This window comes from Eubalaena glacialis, chromosome 10 (genome assembly GCF_028564815.1).
Source record: "Eubalaena glacialis isolate mEubGla1 chromosome 10, mEubGla1.1.hap2.+ XY, whole genome shotgun sequence".
NCBI classification, from domain to species: domain Eukaryota; kingdom Metazoa; phylum Chordata; class Mammalia; order Artiodactyla; family Balaenidae; genus Eubalaena; species Eubalaena glacialis.
In genome coordinates, this window is record NC_083725.1 from 113,135,109 (window position 1) to 113,154,528 (window position 19,420).

General features: G+C 49.3%; 2 protein-coding genes and 1 long non-coding RNA gene across 3 annotated transcripts in view; 1 reads left to right on the plus strand and 2 right to left on the minus strand.

The window, feature by feature from the left end:
* Positions 1–3,106: 3,106 nt before the first annotated feature.
* On the minus strand, positions 3,107–7,854 carry LOC133098757 (uncharacterized). Its single transcript, XR_009702248.1, has 3 exons — positions 7,763–7,854; positions 7,400–7,510; positions 3,107–3,180 (listed from the first exon to the last, which is right to left on the minus strand). It is a non-coding gene; the product is annotated as an uncharacterized LOC133098757 (long non-coding RNA).
* SCGB1A1 (secretoglobin family 1A member 1) lies at positions 4,983–7,738 on the plus strand. Its single transcript, XM_061201867.1, has 3 exons — positions 4,983–5,037; positions 7,063–7,250; positions 7,706–7,738. The coding sequence occupies exons 1-3, from the start codon at positions 4,983–4,985 to the stop codon at positions 7,736–7,738; spliced, it is 276 nt and encodes a 91-aa protein (XP_061057850.1).
* A 10,195-nt stretch (positions 7,855–18,049) lies between the features above and the next one.
* Positions 18,050–19,420, minus strand: part of AHNAK (AHNAK nucleoprotein) — an 84,317-nt gene continuing 82,946 nt past the window's right edge. The window contains exon 6 of the mRNA XM_061201865.1: positions 18,050–18,142. Coding sequence (XP_061057848.1) covers positions 18,135–18,142 — 8 coding nt within the window. The 3' untranslated portion in view covers positions 18,050–18,134. The remainder of the gene's footprint in view (positions 18,143–19,420) is intronic.

Below are 19,420 nucleotides of genomic sequence, written 5' to 3' on the forward strand. Positions count from 1 at the left end.
AAAAAAAAATTTTTTAGTACCATGCATTTTCTTTTTTTTTTTTTTCTTTTATTTATTTATTTATTTATTATTTTATTTTTTTTCTTTTTGGCTGCATTGGGTCTTCGTTGCTGAGCACGGGCTTTCTCTAGTTGTGGCGAGCAGGGGCTACTCTTCATTGCGGTACGCAGGCTTCTCATGGAGGTGGCTTCCCTTGTTGCAGAGCTAGGCGTGCAGGCTTCAGTAGTTGTGGCGTGCAGGCTCAGTAGTTGTGGCTTGCAGCCTCTAGAGCACAGGTTCAGTAGTTGTGGCGCACAGGCTTTGCTGCTCCGCGGCATGTGGGATCTTCCGGGACCAGGGCTCGAACCCATGTCCCCTGCATTGGCAGGCGGATTCCTAACCACTGCGCCACCAGGGAAGCCCAGGAAACTCAAAATTGAAAGGACTTTCTCTTGTGCCTTCAACGTGGAGACACGCCAGTGTGATACTCGCCAACATTCACTGAGCACTTTCTCCATGTCAGGCACCCCTTAACATGCATCACCCAGGTTTAATCCTCATGGCCAGATGCAATAGATAATATTATTATGCTCATCATACAGACAAGGAAATCGAGGCAGAGAGGAGTGAAGTACTTTGCCCAAGAGAGTACAACTGGTAAGCGATGCGCCTGGGATTCAACTCAGACAGGCTCGTTGTCTGAGCTGTTCTCTCCTTTTTATTATTATTATTATTTTTTAATTATGGCAAAACACATACAACATGAAATTTACTATCTCAACCATTTGTTAGTGTATACACTTCAGTAGAATTAAACACATTCACATTGTCGTGCAATCATCACTACCATCCACCTCCAGGACTTTTTATCATCCCAAACTGAGACTCTGTCCCCATTAAACAAAAATAGCTCTCCGTCCCCTTCCCCCCAGCCCCTGGCACCCAACATTCTTCTGTCTCTCTCTATGAATCCGACTACCCTCAGTACCTCGTATAAGTGGACTCACACAGCATGTGTCCTTCTGTAACTGGCTTATTTCGCTTAGCTCTGTGTCCTCAAGGTTCATCCATGGTGTAGCAAGTGTCAGACCCGTTCTTCCTTTTTTATTGATAATATTTTTATATAATTCCTGATTCAAAGGGCACCAAAGTGCGTACAGTGAAGTCTCCTTCTCTGGGTCCCCTCCATGCACCTTGTGGAAACAGCCGGCACCATCCACTTCCAGAGGTGTCTTCTGCAGAGACAAACAATTACATACGTGGATTCTTTTGCTCTTATGTTCTGTTTTTTACTCTGTTCCACTTTGTTTTTGTTTGTCTGCTTTTTTTATAAATTTATTTATTTGTTTATTTTATTTTTGGCTGTGTTGGGTCTTTGTTGCTGTGCGCAGGATTTCTCTAGTTGCAGCGAGCAGTGGCTTCTCTTGTTGTGGAGCACGGGCTCTAGGTGCACGGGTGTCAGTAGCTGTGGCACGCGGGCTCAGTAGTTGTGGCACACGGGCTTAGTTGCGATCTTCTCGGACCAGGACTTCAACCCGTATCCCCTGCACTGGCAGGCGGATTCTTAAGCACTGAGCCACCAGGGAAGCCCCCTGTTTGTCTGTTTGTTTGTTTGTTTGTTTTCCTCCTTTGCAGCCTGCCTCGGAGATCGTTTCATGATCAGTTCAGAAGACCTTCCTCTCCTGATCTTTCAGCTACACAGTAATTTACTCTATGAGTCCACATGATGACAACTTCAGAACCTGTGCTTTTAACCGTGTTAAGGCGGCTCTGAGCCTCCAACTCTCACACTCATCGATTAATGCCACACGGATTCCTGTTTAGCAAACATTATGTAAGAGGTTAGAACAAGTAAAGAATTGCAAAGTTAAAGCACAAAACAGAGGGACGCAGAGGCTGCCAGTGAGAGTGATGGCTGACGGGCACCTCAGGTTGGAGAACGCTTGGCTCTCATCCCACCCCCATCCTATTCCTCCCGAGTCTTTTCTAGGTCAGGAAACAGCACCCCAGGCCCCTGGCTGCCCCAGCCTGATGCTTCCCTCCCCCACCCGTCTTATTCTATCCAACATCAAGCCTGTCCCTGGGTCTCTCACACCCTCACCCCACTGCCATCAGCTGGTCCAAACCCACTATCCCTTCTGAGCCGCTCAGTCACTCCCACCCCACCCCATCCTTTCCCCTCAGAGCAGTAGTCAGCGACATCTCACCAAAAGGGAAATCAGACCCCGTCACTCCCTATTAACACCTTCCAGACTGTACACCCCTGTTCACAGCAGCATTATTCACGATAGCTAAAATGCAGACACAACCCTAGTGTCCATCGACGGATGAATGGATAAGAAAAATGTGATCTAGACATAAAATGGAATCTTATTCTGCCTCAAAGAGGAAAGAATTCTGCAATATGCTACATGGATGAACCTTGAGGACATTATGCTGAGTGAAATAAGCCAGTCACAAAAAGACAATTATGGCATGATTCCACTTTTATAAGGTACTTAGACTTGTCAAAATCATAGAGATGGACAGTAGAACGGTGGTTGCCAGGGGCTGAAGGAAGCGGGGTGGGGAGTTGCTATTTAGCAGGTATAGAGTTTCAGTTTTACAAGATGAAAAGAGTTATGGGGGTGGATGGTGGTGATGGGTGCCCATCAATGTGAAAGTATTTAATACCACTGAGCAGGACACATAAAAATGGCTCAGATGGTAAATTTTATGTTATGCACATTTTAACACAATTTTTTTTTAAGCAATGAAAAAGGAAACCCTTTCCAGAGCATAAAGAACTTAATTGGAGGCCCTTCGGGATCTGGTCCCCACTCCCCACTCCCCACTCCAGGCACAAGGCCGCTCAGTGCTCCGGACAAGCCCAGGTCCTTCCCACCTGAGGGTCTCAGTGCTGGGCACCCCCTCTGCCCAGGCCCCTCCCCTGTAGATCTCGGCACCGAGTCACCTGCTCAGAGAGGACCGCCCCATCCCCCCACTAAGTAGTCTCACTCTCCTTTTCCACCATAGGGTCCCCGCTTCGTTCTCCCCTAGCACTTAGCACACCTGCGAGTGTTTCATTTGTTTCACCGTCTGCTTGTCTGTCTCCCCACCAGAGTGAAGTTCCACGGCAGCGGGGACCTGGGCCCATCTGGTTCATTCCTGCATCCCTGTTGTGGGTTGATGCTGTCCTGACAGCAGATGCTGAGTTGGAGTCTGGGGTATAAGATTATTACTAGGGATCAATAACTGTGAAGGGAAATGGGCGGAATCTGGGCTGGGCAGAGGGGAAAACCGGCCTGCAGGCCACGCAGGCCCAACAAAGACTTGGCCAGCCAGGCACAGCGCTCTGGAGTAAAAGGACCACCTGCTGGAGCTGTCCCGCACGGCACAGAAGTGCCCTTCTTGCTCGGTCACCAGGTGCGAGGGCCCCCGGGGAGGGTGTGACCTTGAGCAAGGTAGCTCCCTGCGGCTGCGGCAGACCCCCAGGGACTGGGCAGACCCTTGGGACTGGTCACTGGCTGCTCTCTGCTGACCTCACTCCTCGAAGCCCAGCGGCAATTTCGTCTTGAAGGGGCTCCAAAGCAGGGCTGCTCCATGTCTAAGCCAACGCCTAACTCCTAGCACAGGGCCTGAAACTCCTAGCAGGTAGTCAGCACTTATTGAATGAATGAATGAATGAACATTTGATTGAATCTTGAAGTACAGATAGGATTTGGAGGAGACAAGGCAGATGTGTGTTCCAAGCACGAGGCACAGCTTGTACAAAGGTAAAAAGGCATGAAGAAAAATGAGGCATGTTCCCAAATCGGCAAATACTAAGATAGGGTTAGATCCCCACACAGGTGAGCAGAGGAGTAAGGCTGAAATGGTAAGCAAAGGCCAGTGGATGAGGGCCTTGTAATAAATCACACTTGAATTTTATCCCATCCGCCCAAGGAAGCTTTAAAAGGGTTTCAAGAAGGAGGAAGATGTGATCAGCAGGCTTTAGAAAGATCATTCTGGTGGCCTTTCCCAGGATGGCCAAGGAGGACGAGTTAGGAGGCAGAAGGTCGTTTAGGAGGTGACTTTGACCCGGGCAGGCCTGTGTTCTAAGGCACGGGCACTGGAGAGAGAAGCAGGCAGCCTCTGACGTAGCGTCAGGAGGCCAGAAGGGGCCACGGCCACAGCCTGGAACCACCAACACGTAAGCTAAGTCAGTGAAGAATCAACATCTAAAGAACAAGAAGGTCGGTCAGGGAGGAAAACAGGAAAGGACTGAGTCGTGGGAGCGCAGGCAAGAGAACAGTCCAAGAAGGAAACGGCAAGAGGGTCAAGGCCATTAAGAGGTCAAGTGCAATAAGGCCCAAAGTGCCCGTGGATTTGCCGTCAGGAGGGCAGGACTCCAGACCCAGCTGGTGCAGTGCGTCCTCCAGCCTGACCTGGGGCTTGGGACTCCTTCACCTGTCAACATGCTTCAGTCCAGGGTCTCCCCCAAGTCTGACCACGAGATGCTCTGGACCGTGGGACCCTGGAAGCTTAAGGTCCAGCCATTTCCTTGGAGAGGAACCCACTGAAGTATCAGGAGTCCCGAGTCCTAGTCCTGTTGCTGCCACTGCTATGGGGCCTTAAGCCTCAGTTTCTCCCAGGGTGACGGGTCCAGGTGGGCTCTACAATTGCTTCTGTCTGTCGATCTGGACTGCCCAGTGCTCAGGTTCAAAGAGAGTGGCACAGGCGGCCAGCTCTCCAAACCCTCTGACTTGGGAACCCTTGCTGCCTCCACACTGGACCCTGGGTTCCCCCCTCCCAAGTGGCCCCCAAGTTCCCATGGGGACAGAAACCGGGTTGAGAAAGGAGAATGTTTACTTTTTCCACCGAGCTGATGCCCATGTAAACAGTGTGGTCCCAAAAGTGGAGCCCTCGCCCTGCCCTCCCCGCTCCAGGAGCATATAAGAAGATACCCGGTTGGGCACATCTCCCACAAGACCACCAGATTCAGAGACAGGGACAGAGCCTCCCTCACCAGCCTCCCTCCCACCATGAAGCTCGCCATTGCCCTCACCCTGGTCACCCTGACTCTCTTCTGCAGCCCTGGTGAGTGTCCAGAGCCCTCTGCCCCAAGCCGAGCTCAAGAACTCTCCCAGTTCTGCTCGGGAGAGGGGACGGCTGTCCGTGCCCTCTGTTTAGCTGCCGGGAGAGGCTGGGAAAACTGACTCCCAGCCAGGAAGCTGGGTCTAGCAAGCAAGCTCCTCTTGGGAACTTGAGGAGAGCCCCGAGGCTGTGGGGAAACCTGAAAAGGACCCCATCTTCCATATCCAACAACCTCAGAAGTGCAGGGAATGGAACAGACTGGAGGGAGGGATGGAGAGTATCCCACCTAGATGCAATGACCAGCAGAATAAGAGTAACAAACAAGCTTCTCAAAGCCCAGGCCTGGACAGACCCTGAGATGCCAAGAGACCTGGGTACTGCCTCCAGATTTGGGGTCAACACAACACTCTGGCAGCCAGAGGGGCTGGAAGGAGCCTCATGGGTTCCAAAGAAACCCAACCCAAGGCAAGGTCTCCCATTCTGGGCAGAGAGGAATATTCTAGAAAGGGCTCTTCCCTTTGGGAAACTGCCAACTCAGAATGGAGATTTCTAAACATTTTCTGTCCTCTGCAAAAAAAGGGTTAGGAGTCTCTGAAGAGTTGCAGCTGTCACTAAGAGGAAAGGAATGGGGAGCGGGGGGGTGAATCACACCTCCCCGGAAACCCCCTGATCTCTTGGGAGCTGGGTTACTGAACTGTTTTTTACTCTGTATCAGCCTCTTCTACAACAAAAAATTTTAAACAAATTCCTGTTAGTTCACTTTCAAAGTTTCCTGACAACCATGGAGATAAGTTTTATGACCTTGGTGAGTTGGGGGAGTTAGAAAACCAAGACCAAGAGGCAGTGGGAACAACTATGGTGCAGAGATGTCTATTTCAAAGGGGAAATAACATCATTTGGACTGAAACGTATGTTAATTAGAAGATCTCAATGCCAGGTACAGAGGGGTGTGGCTCAGCAAGACAGGACTGAAATATGTTAGGAGGTGGGGCTGGGATGTGTTGGTATGTTCCTGTGTGTGCACATATAATAATACCAGTAATAAGGTCTAACATTTATTTAACACTTACAATGTGCCCATCACCGTGCTGAACCCCGTTCACAACAACCCTATGAAGTGGGGACATTATCCCCATTTTACAGATGAGAAAACTGAGCTACAGAAAGATAAAGTTACTTGGCTGATGACATAGTAAGTTGCAAAGCAGGGATCTAAGTTCTGGAGAGGGCCTGACTTGGAGTGGCCACTTTGAGTGGGGCCCTGGAGCCCAGGCAGGGGAGTTTGCACACAAGGCAGCAAATTCAAGGACGGGGATTTGAGACTCAGTAGGAAAACGGGCAAGCAGGGAGTAGGGGATGGTGACTCTCCCCACATTCCTGGGGGCAGGGACCTAAAAAGGAGCACAACCGGAGGCGGGGGAGGGAGAACTCTGGTGAAGGGAACACGGCAGGGCCAGGAATAGACGCAGAGGTGTGTCTGTGTGTGGATGAGCCCACAAGGCCTGGCGCCCACAGCGGATTCCTCTTCTGGGCCAGGCTCGGGGGCTCATGCTTGGCTGGTACAAGTTCCTCTTCCTGCCAGAGCCTGACTTTGTCACGTGTGGCTCAGACCATCACTAACCATCGGTAAGAGGCATATTTCTGGTGGGAGCCAAAACCCTCGATGGCCTCTTCCCAGCCCCCGCACGGCACACCAAACAAATCAGATCAGCAGCTTCTATTCTCAGTGCCCTGCCTAGAACTCTATCAGAAAGAGCCAGTAGCACCTTGCCCACCGCAACCCAGAAAGTACAAGGGAGGCTCAGGCAAGCCACGAAAAGCTGGCCGCAACCCAGAAGGCATCCACATGGCGTCAAAGAGCCAACTGCTTGGAGCGCCACCAGGTCTCACATTCAAGGCCGTTGATGAAAGGGCCGCTATCTCTTGCTGACAGGCCCAGCTATGTGCATCTGGGCCAGGCCCAGGCAGGAAGCTGGCCAGTGTAGACAAGGGCCTGGATACACGCGCTCGCTCTTTTCTGTGCTCCAGCATCTACAGAGGTCTGCCTGAACTTCCTACATGTCATTGAAAACCTCTTCATGGGCACGCTTTCCAGCTATGAGGCTGCCCTTGAACCCTTCAGCCCTGAGGAAGACATGAAAAATGCAGGGGCCCAGTTGAAGATGCTGGTGGACACCCTCCCCCAGAAGGCCAAGGACAGCATGATAAAGCTCATGGTACACGGCTCCCTCCACTCTCACTACCCAGCGGGGCATTTCCCACATCCCTCAGCTGCAGTGTCACCTCCCTTTGGGGACCCTTTTCTAATCCAGAGAGGAGAGTCACAGTGCAAATGTCCCCAGGGAAGCAGGCACAGCCATCTTACCTTTTTTAAAGAAGCTTCTGAGGGAGCTGGCGGCCCAGTGGTTATGACTCGGCGTTTTCACTGCAGGGGGTGTGGGTTCGATCCCTGGTCAGGGAACTAAGATCCTGCATGCTGTGCGGCCAAAAAGTAAAACAATTAATAAATAAATAAATAAAATAAGAAAATAAAAATAAAGAAGCTTCTGAGAAATAGTCCAAGCTTAGCTCCTCCCAGAAATACCGAACCTCTTAGGTGACATTAAAGTTTCTGGGTCTGGCTTTGACGTTCATTCACTATTGTGTTGGGTTTTTTGTTTGTTTGCTTTAGGACAAAATAATCAAAAGCCCACACTGTGCTTAGGATTTAGAAGCTGAAGATCTCCACCTGCCGAGGCCTCGCCACTCCCCGGATGTTTCCTTCACTCCATCCCCACCAGCCCTGCCTGGCTCCCTGCAGTAAAGTACAAGCATCACATCTCTGTGTCCGCATCTCTTTTTTATTCACCTGCTAGAGCGAGAAGGTATGCCGCTGCTGGGGTAGGTTTAGAGAAAAAAAAAGCAGTGGCCATGGAAACACATCCCCAAGGGGCCCAGGCCCTGTCTCACTTCCGGTCCGCAGGTGGCCAGACCAGCCTCTAGCACATACTCCCTTCCATGGGCAGAGAGCTGGCCTGGAAACGTTCCCAGAGCCTTGCTCAAACTTGACCTATGGGGGAAGGCGGGGGGAGGTTAGACAGGGTGGCAGCTGACCTCAGGCTGACCCCCCTAACACCCATTTAATAATGAAATTAAGTGTTCTGTTTCTTCCAGACCCTTTGGGATCCCACTCTTGGGTGGAAAAAGAAATATTTCAGGTGATTATGCTACCCAGACATGCCTGCAGACAAAGTTGGAGCTTTCCAGAGAGTTCTGTCTCCCAAAGATAAATGGTGGACGTTTCAAGCATTTTGACAGAGCAGCAGGGTGCTATGAGGGGCTGAGTGGCCCTGTGACAGTCCTGCAAATCACACCCAGCACACGACGATGCCCTCCACCTACAGAAGTATCCGATTCCTAAGAAACTTAGGAAACAAAGGCTGGAGGGAGGAACAGACTCGATTCCTTGATTAGGGATCCAGGGTCCTTGGGGGTGATTTCAAGGAGCAATAGACTCTGAGGGGCGTCCCCAGAGAAGGCACTTCATATTTGCTACATGAAATTATTTGTCAAACTATTTTTTAAAGCAAAAACCCTCTACTCATGCATTTTCTAGATCCTTTATCAGTCATCATTGTTAGGACATCTTATTTCCAGGCTGAAATTGCAGAGGCCTATGTGTCAAACTGTCCATTCACGTCAGTCTCTGCCCAGAAGAGGAGGCTGGGGGGTGGGGGTGGGGGGTGGGTCGGGACCAGGCTGGTCGGCACCTAATTACTGCCATCCACTGGCAATGATGCTCTTGTTCGACCCCGAAGCCCCTCTCTGACCTGCCCCCGCCTCCCCCCGTTCCCTGAGTCCCCTCCCAGCCAACTTTCACACCACCCCCTTTTTTTCTTGCAGCGAAGGAGTCTTCAGGCGTGAAATCAATCCCTGGGTATTTACCGGCACTCGCGATGTGTTCATAGTGGTGCTGGGCGCTCTGAGGAACCCGGGAGCAGATTTCGTAACCCAACAAATATGCATGAAGCCCTTGCTCAGTGCCAGAACCACACTGAGGCCCAAGTAGAGCAGAGTGAAGAAAACACTGGCCTCTGCCCTCAGGGAGCCGGCAATCTAGCAGGGAAGATGGTCAGTGCCCTGCAAATCAACAAGGAAACAGATAGACAGATAGATAGAACTCTGATAAAAGCATAAAAGAAATACAGGGAGTGACGTGAGCAGGAGTAGCATGGACAGGCCAGGCCGGGAGCACCCCTGCTCAGGGTCTGAGCAGGGATGGGAGGAATTCAATGAGATGGGGGGAGGCGGACAGAGCATTGCAGGCAGAAGGTGAAGCAAGAGGGAAGAGCGGAGGCTGCCTGGGCTTCTTCCCGAGCCCCTGCCTTTCTTGAGGCCCCACTGAGCCCTGCCCTTGGACCCCAGGAGAAAATTCAGAACCTTCTAAAGGGAGTTCCCTGGTGGCCTAGTGGTTAGGATTCTGGGCTTTCACTGACAGGGCTCAGGTTCAACCCCTGTTGGGGAACTGAGATCCTGCAAGCTGTGTGGTGCAGCGAAAATAAAAATAAAAAAGGAAAGAAAGAACTTTACCTCCAAGTTTCTATCACCTGCCACCAAAACAGCCCAGACCTCTTCCCCTTATATCCTACCGTCTACCCAACATCTCAAACTTCTCTTGTCCAACAGAAGTCTGATTCCCCACCCCACCCCCATCTCTTTCCAATCTCTGTAAATTCTATCCCTACCCTCCCAGTTGCTCTGGCCTGAAGTCCAAGGGGCATCCCCGGCCCTTCCCTCTCCAGCACTGTCACGTCCAGCCAAGCAGGTTACCTCCAAAGCACCTCTGGGAACTGTCTCCATGTCCACAGAGCCACCCTGGGCCACACCACCCATTCTTCCGCGCACAACCCGGGGGAGGGGAGCCTCCTAACTGGCTCCCAGCTCACACTCTAGCGCCCCTGCCGTCCACACTCCACACTGAGGCCAAAGCAGTTTTTATCAAATGAAAACCCCCTTCCTGGGCCACTTCTCCCACCCTAACCAAGTAAAGCCCTTCACAGCTTCCCAGCACTCTTCTCATAACTCCAAATGCAGAAGGTGCTCATCGCTGGCTCTCATCTCCCACCCTCCTTCCCATTGCTCACTCCATCTCTGCACTCCACCCCTCTGGCCTTTCGTTTTTTTAAGAACCAAGCCACCAAGCCCCTTCCTACCTCAGGGCCTTTACACAGGCCACACAGCATAAGCTGTTCAAAAACTATTGATGATTGCTGTAAAAATTCCCCCTAGGGACTTCCCTGGAGGTCCAGTGGTTAAGACTCTGCGCTTCCAATGAAGGGGGTGCGGGTCCCATCCCTTAGTTCCATCCCCTTAGGGGGAACTAAGATCCCACATGCCTCCTGGTGCGGGGGAGGGGGGCATTCGCCCTAGAGCAAAATGGGCAAAGGCTAGAACTCGTCCTAAAGATGGGTCCCATGTGGATATAAATATCCCCCAAACATCCCCCGTCCCTGTGGCAAATGGTCCCTATCCAGGCCACACCATTCCCAGCAATTGAATGAAAGTGGAGGACGCGCACAGGGGAAGCGGGAATGGAGAGGGCATAAGCAGAGAGCACGCAAGGAGAGGTCTGAAGAGAGAGAGAAACCTCTTCCGTCCGGATTTTTCCAAGAAGCAACGTGGTCCCACGGGGACGCGCCTTCCCCACCCTCAGCGGCCGGTGCCGCCGAGGCCACTGGGGGGCAGTGTCGACCAAGGTGTCCCGGAGCGGACGCGCTGGTCCGGCCCTGGAGCTTCTGAGCCCTGGAGCTTCTGAGCCCTGCCGCTCCACACAGCCCGGCTCACTCCGCGGGACAGATGATGAAGCCCAGTTCCTTTCTAGGGATCTTTTATCATCTTTGATTGCTTTAATTTGATTTTTCAGGGTTTTTTTCATCAGAATTCTGAGGAAAAACAAGCGCAGTCACACAAAGTTGCTGCCCGCTGAACCCTGACAGTGATGTGTCAGCACTTTTGGAATTAGTAATAATTCCATTCCCAAACAATTCCACTGGCGAGTCCAACGTAATCTACAACGATGGCCCCGGAGGTACAGAGGACCACGGGGCGCTGGTGGAGCTGACCTTTGACCTCCATCCACCCCATTTTTAAAGTCTCAAGTAACCTAACAATTTCTTTTATTGATCGCTTACTCGCTGGCAGGCATTTTTGCAATTTCTTGTTTATTCCTCACACAACCCGGATTCCGGAGCCCAGGCCCCAACCCCTGCCCTACAGAGAGTAGGATCCCAGACGCAGGAATTTCCTGAGCTAATAACTGAAGTGATACCGGTGAGAAATGTCCACCCACCCTGCCCCAAACACACACGTGTGTGCATGCTTGTGCAGACACACACACACAAACCGTAAAGCCATTGCACCCCTCCCTCATTGTCTGCCACAAAAGAGGGCCTGTGACTGTAAAAATTCCAGAGCAGGTCAGGGGGATTGGCAATTCCAGAAGATTCTTGGTAGAGGGTGGGGCCTTGGTGGGGGGCCTCCTGCCTCCCCCTCCTCCCCCACTTCCTCACTGAGGAGTCCGGGGCTCCTCTGAGCCATCCACCTAGATAAGTATTGTTCAAACAGATAAGGATCCAGGGTCATAAAAGGTTCAGAATTTTAATTACCTATTCACAACTGGGGAAATATTTACCTAGGGCAAATACAACAGGTATCTTCGGATAAAAGGGAGTCTCCACCTCAAGGGAGCTGCAGAGGCAGGCAATCCAAAGAATGTGAGCTGTCAGCACACAGAAACATACATTTAGCTTTAAAAGAGCAGAATGCAAGATGAACTGATCACAGCCACAGAAAGAGCACGTATCTGTGTGACGCATGTTGCCAGAAAGCAGAAGGAGATTAGAGAAATGAAGGTATGTCACTGGGTTCTTTTTTGTCTTTCTTTTTTTTCCCTGGCCTACGTTATAGCACGAGTCTGCAAACTATGGCTGGCAGGCCACACTCAAGCCATGGCTTTTTTTTTTTTTTTTTTTTAATTTTTTATTTATTTATTTTTATATTTCTGGCTGTGTTGGGTCTTCGTTTCTGTGCGAGGGCTTTCTCCAGTTGCGGCAAGTGGGGGCCACTCTTCATCGCGGTGCGCGGGCCTCTCACTATCGTGGCCTCTCTTGTTGCGGAGCACAGGCTCCAGACGCGCAGGCTCAGTAATTGTGGCTCACGGGCCCAGTTGCTCCGCGGCATGTGGGATCTTCCCAGACCAGGGCTCGAACCCGTGTCTCCTGCATTGGCAGGCAGACTCTCAACCACTGCGCCACCAGGGAAGCCCCATGGCTTATTTTTGAACAGACCTCAAGCTAAGAATGATCTGTACATTTGAAGAAGGAGGAGGAGAAAAAGTGTGTCCAGCCCTGGATCATATAAATATATAATTATATAATCAGCCTTTTTCACTATGAATCTGCCAAACTCTAAAACACAAGGAGGCCAATGTATGAATATAAGCTTCCTGCATTTGAGAAGTATTACGCACAAACTGTGTAAAGAAAAAAATGTAAAGTGCATCTCAATAAAGCCAAAAAAAAGATTAAAAACAAGAAATGTATTTTTAGCACTATATTACTTTTAGCATTTTTTAGCATTCATACCTCTGAGGAGCCCAGGGGAAAGACCACATTTTTTCTTGATCACGTTGTCAATGAAACCGTGAATCTGGGTGAAATTGATCTTTGAAAAGTATATTACTCCCGCAGTCTACCACCAAAGGGACATTTACTCTTTTTTTTAAAAATAAATTTATTTATTTATTTTTATTTGTTTATTTTTGGCTGCACTGGGTCTCCGTTGCTGTGCGCAGGCTTTCTCTAGTTGTGGCGAGCAGGGGCTACTCTTCGTTGTGGTGCGCGGGCTTCTCATTGCGGTGCTTCTCTTGTTGCGGAGCACGAGCTCTAGGCACGCGGGCTTCAGTAGTTGGGGCACGCAGGCTCAGGAGTTGTGGCGCACGGGCTTAGTTGCTCCACGGCATGTGGGATCTTCCAGGACCAGGGCTCGAACCCGTGTCCCCTGCATTGGCAGGCAGATTCTTAACCACTGTGCCACCAGGGGAGCCCGGAACGTTTACTCTTGAAGAAAGCTAAAGATATATGTATGCATATAGCTGATTCACTTTGTTATACAGCAGAAACTAACACAACAGTGTAAAGCAATTATACTCCAATAAAGATGTTAAAAAAAAAAAGCTAAAGAGGAGTGGTCATTACCAAACATTGCCACCACGTTGCAAAATCCAAAGACTTGCCCTTGCTATGTCAATGCCTAAATTGATGGATCAGTAGGAAAGCTGCAGTTTTACACCCTCAACATGTGAGTGGATTGATGTTAGCCTGGCAGAAAAATCTATAAATGATTCACAAGGCAGGAAGAGGAAGTGAAACCAGCCCTTACCAACTTTATGAAGATGATGTGGATAAAATGATGTCTAGTTTATGGCTAATGCAAGCGTGCTGTTGGCGAATGCCAGGGTATTTGTGGGTAGTAATTCACCGTAGGGTGATTGCTGTTCAGAATGGCTTCAGACAAATGATAAAGAAAACCTTGATTGATGAGGAAGGGGCCACACAAACAATGCCTTCTGCAACGTGTAATTAGGGAACGTTCCTCCCAGGCACTTACGGAACACACCAGAGGGCACGTGGAAACAATGTGAGCATGAATCATTAGGAGTTAGCCACCCAACGTATTTCTGTGAGCAAACTAAAATTATGAAGCTATAGTACATGCAAATATCAATAAATCTGAAAATAGATTCAGCTTAGCATGCACGGTCGCAAGCATCAGAATGGATAAACCAGGCATTTGGAACTCAGATTTGTCCCCCATCAAGTGAATGGATTCCTAGCCTATGACAGTAGCCTAGATAACTCCTAAAATATCTGAAGTTATGTGCCTGCAGCACCCAAGCATCCTGTGTGACTGCGAGACATGTAGCTACAGAGAGTCCTTTAAAATTCCCTCTTATGGCCCTGGTGACACATGTAGATACTCCTTCAGCTCTGGGACAGGATGGAGATGCTGGTCTGGGAGAGATAAGATGAGGGCCAGGCCTCGGGGCACTGGGGCCAGAGGAAGGATCTCTTGACCTCTGACCCTATGCGTCCATCGGTCTCTGAGTCCGTCTCTTCTCAATTTACCTTGAATGTGTCCCCTTCTCCCTACTCTGATTCCAGTAGCAGGTCTTTACCATCTGTGGCCTGGAGTATTGCAAACAGCCTCTAACCTAGTTTCCTATGGCTCCTATAACAAATCACCACAAACTTAATGGCTTTTTTAAAAAATTCACATTTATTATCTTACAGATCTGGAGGTCAGAAATTCAAAATGATTTCACTGAACTAAAAATCAAAGTGTTGGCAGGCTGTGCTCCTTCCGGAGGCTCTAAGGGAGGTCTGTTTCCTTGTTTTTTCAGTTTCCAGAGGCCACCTCCATTCGTTGGCTCGTGGCCCCTTCTCTCACCTTCAAAGTCAGCAGTGCAGCCTCCTCTTCTGCCTCTGGCCTCCTCTTCTGCCTCCTTCTCCCATGCGGAAGGACCCTTGTGACTGCACTGGGCCCACCCCCGTAATCCAGGATGATCTCCTCATCTCAGCATCAGCTGATTAGCAACCTTAATTCCATCTGCAACCTTCATTTCCCTTTGCTAACAGGCTCCTACAGGATAAATTCCAGACTCTTCGCCTGGCCCAGGAGGCCCTCCTGAGAGCCTGGCCCTCCCCGGTGCTCTGGACTCAAATCTTGCTGCTTTCCCCACCTACGCTGGGGGTACAGCAGTGGACAAGGTTTGGAAATAAGATTGCCCTCCAGGAAATGCAAATCAAAACTACAATGAGGTATCACCTCCCACCAGTCAGAATGGCCATCATCAAAAAATCTACAAACAATAAATGCTGGAGAGGGTGTGGAGAAAAGGGAACCCTCTTGCACTGTCGGTGGGAATGTAAATTGATACAGCCACTATGGAGAACAGTATGGAGGTTCCTTAAAAAACTAAAAATAGGACTACCATACGACCCAGCAATCCCACTACTGGGCATATACCCTGAGAAAACCATAATTCAAAAAGAGTCATGTACCACAATGTTCATTGCAGCTCTATTTACAATAGCCAGGACATGGAAGCAACCTAAGTGTCCATCAACAGATGAATGGATAAAGAAGATGTGGCACATATATACAATGGAATATTACTCAGCCATAAAAAGAAACAAAATTGAGTTATTTGTAGTGAGGTGGATGGACCTAGAGTCTGTCATACAGAGTGAAGTAAGTCAGAAAGAGAAAAACCAATACCATATGCTAACACATATATATGGAATCTAAAAAAAAAAAGGGTCTGAAGAACATAGGGGCAGGACAAGAATAAAGACGCAGACGTCTAGAATGGACTTGAGGACACAGGGAGGGGGAAGGGTAAGCTGGGACGAAGTGAGAGAGTGGCATGGACATATAAACACTATCAAATGTAAAATAGATAGCTAGTGGGAAGCAGCTGCATAGCACAGGGAGATCAGCTCAGTGCTTTGTGATCACCTAGAGGGGTGGGATAGGGAGGGTGGGAGGGAGACGCAAGAGGGAGGAGATATGGGGATATATGTTTATGTATAGCTGATTCACTTTGTTATAAAGCAGAAACTAACACACCATTGTAAAGCAATTATACTCCAATAAAGATGTTAAAAAAAAAAAAAAAAAAAAGATTGCCCGCCAGGTTAGGCTGGTAAATTCACAGATGGTGGATGGGGTGAGCTATCTATGGGGATGAACCAAGAGATGGTCTCTAACTAGGAGAAAAGAATGCAGCCACACCCTACACTCCAGCAAGGTGATGAGGGAGTCATCTGGGGGGCAGGACCAGAATCTGGGTGTCGTGTAGGACGTGGAAATCTAACCTGATATCCTGTGCCAAAGAGGAGGGGATGGATAGCAGTGCGAGGGAGGCACAGAGGTCCTGAGCAGGGAGAAAAAGCAATGGAAGAACGCTTACTGGTTCTAAGTCTGTGTTCACTTCCCGACCTTCCTGACGCTCGTCCACAGGGGAGGATATGCCGTCTGGTCCACTAGCCTCTGATTGATTAATCCACCAACGTGCTTCTCGTTGAAGCTGTCAGTGTGGATGCTCAGTTAGCGTGCAGCCGCCTTCGGGACATGGAGCCCTTCTCATTGTGTCCCTCAGGCAGGTCCTGATGCCACAGAACCACAAGGCAGACCCAGGCAGTGCTGTCTAGGGACAACCAGGACCCACTTCTCATCTGTCTCCCACCAACCCAGAGAAGGGAGAGCAAAGGGTCAATCTCCTGATGCCACCAGCTCAGAACAGACCATCTTCCTGGCGGGCAGACCTCCTTCCTCGGGTGACACTTCCCTGCATTACCATGAGGCACACACATTAATATTTAAACAGGCAACAAACCCATGCTGTTCCCACCTCCACAGACTATAATGTCTCCCCTTCCCAAAGTCACTTGAAGACCCAAGCTCCATCCTCCGTGCCCTATGCAATGTTTGGGACATAGTTATACTTTAAAAAAAAAAAATTCATTATTTATCTAAAATTCAAATTTAGGGACTTCCCTGTGGTCCAGCAGTTAAGACTCTGATCTCCCAAGCAGGGGGCCTGGGTTCGATCCCTGGTCAGGGAACTAGATTCCACATCCCGCAACTAAAGATCCCACATGCTACAACTAAGACCCAGTGCAGTCAAATAAATATATATATTTTTAAAAACCTAAAAAAAAATTCAAATTTAACCTGACATCTTGTATTATCATCTGCTAAATCTGGCAACCTTAAGATTCCTTCAAGACTCAGCTTCTAGGCTCTTCCTCTAGTGGCTAAGTTAAGACCCATCTGGAAACTAAGACAGTAGATTAAGTACATTACAGTACTGGAGAGCCTTTTTATTCCATCTCTCTACTTCCCGGTGGGACCACATCAATAACCAAGTGGTCCCAGGGAGATAACCCTGACTCCCAAAGATCTGCCATCACTCTCTGGCCAACCCATTGGAGGAAGGCAAGCACTTCATGGGCAGGAAGTTCTAACCAAAGTCAACGCATTCCCAAAAGTTAGAAGCTCATTGTTTCCCATTGCTCCCTTCTTCATTCTTGTTTCTCATAAAGATGAGATCAGCTTATGAAACTGGATTCTTTGAAACCACAAATCCATCTGAAATGTATTCGTTTCACGATCAATCAATTTCAAGACCTGATTATTTTGCAATAATATTGACGCTGAAAATGTTTAATATTAACCAGATAACCAAAAATTTATCTTTCGCTATCTAACAACATAGACAAGAATTTCAGACTGTACCCCAGTGACCAGAAACTTTGAAAAATCCTTTGCCTGGGAATTCCCTCGCTGTCCAGTGGTTAGACTGCAGGGGGTACAGGTTCCATCCCTGGTGGGGAAACTTAAGATCCCGCCTGCCGTGCGGCGCGGCCAAAAAAAAAAAAAAAAGAAGAAGAAGAAAATAAAAGAAAAATCCTTTGCCTAAAGAAGTGTATTGACTGACATGTTGAAAATAGCGGTCTTACTTCTGTAGACTAATAAAGAAGGGAGAGAGGGAGGGGAGAAAGAAAGGAGAGGAAGGAGAGAAGAAGCTGATGTTCTCTCTGGCTCCCATCATCTGGGGGCAGAAGTCAAATACTGACTCTGAAAAACAGTGTCAGAAAGTCGCTGCCTGTAGCCAACGCTCCCAGTAATTTTAACAACGCCAGGGAAGGGAGTAGTGAAAACCACCAAGACTGACCCAGCACAGATGCTTGATAGATGTTTACTGAGTGAATAAGTGAAGGACCATCACCCGAGCCCCATCGTTGCCAAAGCCCACTCTGGTTACAAACCCGATTCCCTTAGAAGTGAAGAAATGCACCAAAAAGAACTGGTGCAGCAGCCCTTCGTCCAGAGCTGGCTGGGACTCTAAAAGCCACCTTGTGGAAGGTATTCCTTTAACTGCAGGTGTTTGTTTCCTTTGGCACAGTGATATGTAATTTCCCATTTTTAGAACAATGCTCCCAAGAACAGTCACAAAAACAACCTTCGGAGGGGGGCGGATTTCTTCCTGGCCACGGCTACAGCTCTGTAAAACAACAATAACAAAGGGATTTTTATTCAAAACACTGTTTGCATCTCTCCATAAAATCGGGAGGCCTTTCGTTAACTTTTCACAGGCTGAATTAAAAAGGTCCCCCCACCCCTTGGAAGAGCACCTCAACAAACTCTTACTTTGGGGAGGGGTCTATTTGGAAACGATTCCGCTGTGGGATCTGTTTGGGTCTTGACACGCCTCCCTCTGTGGGTTCCCGTGTGGCACGGGTGGAAAGGAAGCTTGTAGAAAGCCAGTGTCTGTCCTTCGGGTGTCCTGTGCAAGTCTGAGGCCAGAAGAGGACAGTGTGTTCTTGAGAATGTGCCAATAGCAGGCCGAAGGAGGTGAGGAACCAGGGCGGGATGAGATGCACGCCCTCTGGTCTGAGCTATTAAGGAATCCCTTTCATCATCAGCTCCAAACTGACTTTCTCCCTGCTTCGTAAACTCAGAAGAGTGGCTCCCAGATTTGAGGAGTCCTTCACCCCCCTTCCCCATCTACCTGCACGTTCCTTCCATCCCACCACCTCCACCCTGAGGTGCACCCAACTCATCTCCACCTGGACCTGCACGTTTCTCTCCTCACTGGCCTCCTGACGGAGTCAATTTCACCTCCCATGTGGGTGTGCACGTCCGGGCTTCCTCGTACACCTCCCTACTCAAAAATGTTCCACGACTCCAGGTCCTATAGAAAATGTCCAGATTTCTTGGTGGGACCTCATCTGGAGCCAACCTGATCTTCCACAAGTCCCAACATAAATCTTAGGTGCCAACCAAAATGGCGGGCTCACCATTCCCCAGCCCCCACCTCCTCTAGGTACCACCTCCTCCCCCTCCCCCAACTTAGAATGACCTTCCTGGTCCTCTCTCTGGGACTAAATCCTACCCATTTTTGAAGATCCACACAAATAATACCCTCTCGCTGACTGATCTACTTGAAAATGACCTCCTTCCCCTCTCTCTCACTGAAGCACTGAGATTCTGCCCCCTTCCTTCTGCATCTCCACTTTCTGGAGAAATCATGAGCATAACTTTTTTTTTTTTTTTTCAAACATGTGTTGAACGTTTAGAGGAGCAAAGTGCTAAGTGTTTTTAAGAGGGTCGGGGGACTTCCCTGGTGGCCCAGTGGTTAAGACTCTGACCTTCCAATGCAGGGAGTACAGATTTGATCCCTGGTTGGGGAACTAAGATTCCACATGCTGGCGCGGCACAGCCTACAAATTTTAAATAATAATAATAATAAGAAGAAGAAGAGGGTTGGAAGGAATTGGGC